The 3224-nt window shown below is 54.6% G+C and overlaps 1 protein-coding gene across 1 annotated transcript in view; it reads left to right on the top strand.

Annotated features, from left to right (window-relative positions):
* The window catches only part of CACNA1B (calcium channel, voltage-dependent, N type, alpha 1B subunit), a 274453-nt gene that overhangs the window by 259799 nt on the left and 11430 nt on the right, over positions 1 to 3224 (top strand). Inside the window, exons 40-41 of the mRNA XM_011957386.1 lie at positions 1032 to 1139; positions 2267 to 2379. Coding sequence (XP_011812776.1) covers positions 1032 to 1139; positions 2267 to 2379 — 221 coding nt within the window. The remainder of the gene's footprint in view (positions 1 to 1031; positions 1140 to 2266; positions 2380 to 3224) is intronic.

Here is a 3224-nt window from a genome sequence, read left to right as displayed (position 1 = left end):
ATGATGCCATTGGCGTGACGTTCTGGAGTAAAACTAGAGGGACCCAAAACACATGGGTGGTGGCAGGGGCTGCCAGTAGGACTAGGGGTTGACTCAAGGGGTCACAGAGGAATTTGGGAGTGATGCAGCTGTTGCATACCTTGATGGTGGTACTGGGTGCATGGCTGTATGAATTTACCAAAGTTCATAGAAAATGGAAAAAGGGTGACTCTCACTGCATGTGAATTGTACCTTAATAAACCTGATGTTTAAGAAAGGTGGAATCCAATTATTTTATTCCTCTGCTCAAAACCCTCCACTGCCTTCCCTAACCCTCCTGCCCACCCCCTCCATCCACCCTGCCCCGAGGCCTCCCTGGCCCTTTGGGTGACATAGCAGGGCCAGTGTACTCAGGGGCTCCTTTTACCTTCAGGGCACACAGGCTTCCTCTTTGGGAGACTTTGATGGCTGTCCTGTCCACAGCCGAAGCCCTGCTGATATTTCCTGTCCCCTTCCCTGCTCTGCTCTTCTTGCCTTGGCACTTTTCACTCTCCAGTACACTTTATTATTATTATTTTTTTAATTGCTGCTTTATTGGTAGACTAAAGCGGTGTCAACTCCAGAAGGGAAGTTTTTTGGCCCCATCACTTGGAACAGTACCTGACATTTAGTAGGTGTTCAGTAAATATTGTTGAATGAATAGATGAATGGCTGGAGTGCTGCCATCTTCTTCCTAAATCCCCATTGCCCATCCCATGCACACATATGCACATGTGCACAGCACGCGCGCACACACATCAGACACACGTGTGCACATGAGGTGGATTCCCTGCTCACCTGCCTCCTCCTCTGGGCAGACTCGTGGCAGGGAGAGCTGTGAGCAGCTTCTGCATCAGCGTTTGTTCCCACTGCACCCTCCTTCCAGCACCATCTGTACCCCATCTCCCCCTACACCATTCATCTCCCCGCCTGCACCAGCTCTGTCCCATTGGCTGCAGGGCTGCTCCTAACGTCTCTGTCTTTTCCCCTTCCCCACCATCATCCTGGTCCAGCTGGGACAAAGCAGCATCAGTGTGACGCGGAGTTGAGGAAGGAGATTTCCATTGTGTGGGCCAATCTGCCCCAGAAGACTCTGGACTTGCTGGTACCACCCCATAAGCGTAAGTGTGAGGGTGAGAAATGCCCCCAGTCCCCACCTTTCCTGTCCCACCCAGCGTGGCTGGAGGGCTGTGGAGGTGAGGGTGAGGGACGAAGGGCAGGCCACCTTGGAGAGCGGGCTCACCTCCTCGTGAGTCTGCGCTCAGCTCCAACCAAGGGAGCCCTGGGTGGCAGAGGAGCCGTGGAGATGAGCGTGGGTTTGTTGTGTTGAGCTCCTGGTGTGTGGAATGTATTTTTTAAAATCCAGAGGAGAGGCAGGAGGGTATCCCACAGAGATGTGAGGGAGTGCGGTGGGATGCCCAACTCCAACTTGGAGATGTGAGGGAGCAGAGTGAGGCGCCCAACTCCATCTTGTGGGAGACGTGAGGGAGCGCAGGGAGGTGCCGAACTCCATCTTGTGGGAGATGTGAGGGAGCGCCGGGAGGTGCCCAACTCCATCTTGGAGACGTTGGGGAGTGGAGTGAGGTGCCCAACTCCGTCTTGTGAAAGACGTGAGAAAGCAGGGTGAGGTGCCCAACTCCATCTTGTGGGAGAGGTGAGGGGGCGCCGGGAGGTGCCCATCTCCATCTTGTGGGAGGCGTGAGGGAACGCCGGGAGGTGCCCAACTCCATCTTGGAGATGTGAGGGAGCAGAGTGAGGCGCCCAACTCCATCTTGTGGGAGACATGAGGGAGCACCGGGAGGTGCCCAACTCCATCTTGTGAGAGACGTGAGGGAGTGCGTGGAGGTGCCCCAACTCCATCTTGTTGGAGGCGTGAGGGAGCGCCGGGAGGTGCCCAACTCCATCGTGTGGGAGATGTGAGGGAGCGCGGGGAGGTGTCCAACTCCATCTTGCTTTCTGGGGAGGAGACACAGGAAGGGCCCCGCATTAAGCAGGTGGGGATGGCCTCAGCTCGGCTATGAGAGGCCTCAGGAGGAGTCAGGGTAGTGGAGGGCCGGGTCAGCATCTGGAGGAGCCCCAGGTAGGCCAAGTCCCGCGTTCTGCCTGAGAGCCTCTGTCCCAGTGCATTTCCAGGAGTCCTTGTGGGGGACGAGGGAAGGGAGGCCGTTTCTTCAGCTTACTTGCGCCCCCTGTTTCCATGGGTCCTCTGCCTCGTGTTCTGAATCTCAACTCCTGTATTCTCTTCCAGCGGATGAGATGACAGTGGGGAAGGTTTATGCAGCTCTGATGATATTTGACTTCTACAAGCAGAACAAAACCACCAGAGACCAGATGCACCAGGCTCCCGGAGGCCTCTCCCAGGTACCTGGCAGCCCTCAGTTTTCCAGGAAGTAACTGTGATGCCTCCGAGGCTCTGGCATCCTTCGGGGGTTTGACAAACTGGGAGACGCACGCCATTCTTGGAAAAAGTACCTCAGGAGAAGGAAGATGAGATTCTTGAAGCTACCTCTCTGGCCCCCAAAGTCAGAAACTACACACAGCCTTTATGCTCTCCATGAGCTGGCAGTACTGGACAGCTCCTGACATAGAAAGCCAGCACTCAGGGCCAGAAGATGAGGGCTGGGCTGGGCAGTGTTACCGTTGTTGCGGGGTGGAGGAGAAGAAGATGTGAAGACCATTTGAGGAGGATTGTTTGGAGAGGTGGACGGAGAACTGTTTTCCCTTCGCACAGAGAGCAAAGAAATTCAGATAGATAGGTTCAGGATCACTGTCTGTTCTGCTCTTGCCTTTGACTGAGATGGTTTGGGGGCCCATCTTCCCGATGTCATCCTTCCCACACAGCCGTGTCTTCGGTGACCATATGTAGTCTGTCTGCTGGAAAATTGTCTAGGTGTCCAGGGCTTCTGGGCACACTGACCCAGGCCTCGGATGGAGAATATGTGGTGCTCAGGCCACACCTTCCATTCTCATACCTGGGGTAGACATCACTAATCCATCCAGCAGTCTTCCCAAGCCCTGAAATCTCAGAATTCTGCTCAGCCCTACCCTGACCCTAACCCTAACCCTAACACCCACCAGCCAATTTAAGGTGATGATTAGATGGAATATTGTTGCCACCTGTAATCTGGTCTAATCCCCTAGTTGTGTAGACAGGGAAACTGAGGTTTTGAGAGGTGACATGGCTTTCCTGAAGTCACTGACAGATA

Source organism: Colobus angolensis, unplaced genomic scaffold, assembly GCF_000951035.1.
Source record: "Colobus angolensis palliatus isolate OR3802 unplaced genomic scaffold, Cang.pa_1.0 Scaffold44, whole genome shotgun sequence".
Classification (NCBI taxonomy): Eukaryota; Metazoa; Chordata; class Mammalia; order Primates; family Cercopithecidae; genus Colobus; species Colobus angolensis.
The sequence above is the reverse complement of the archived record's forward strand: the minus strand, read 5'-3'. Positions and strand labels throughout refer to the sequence as shown.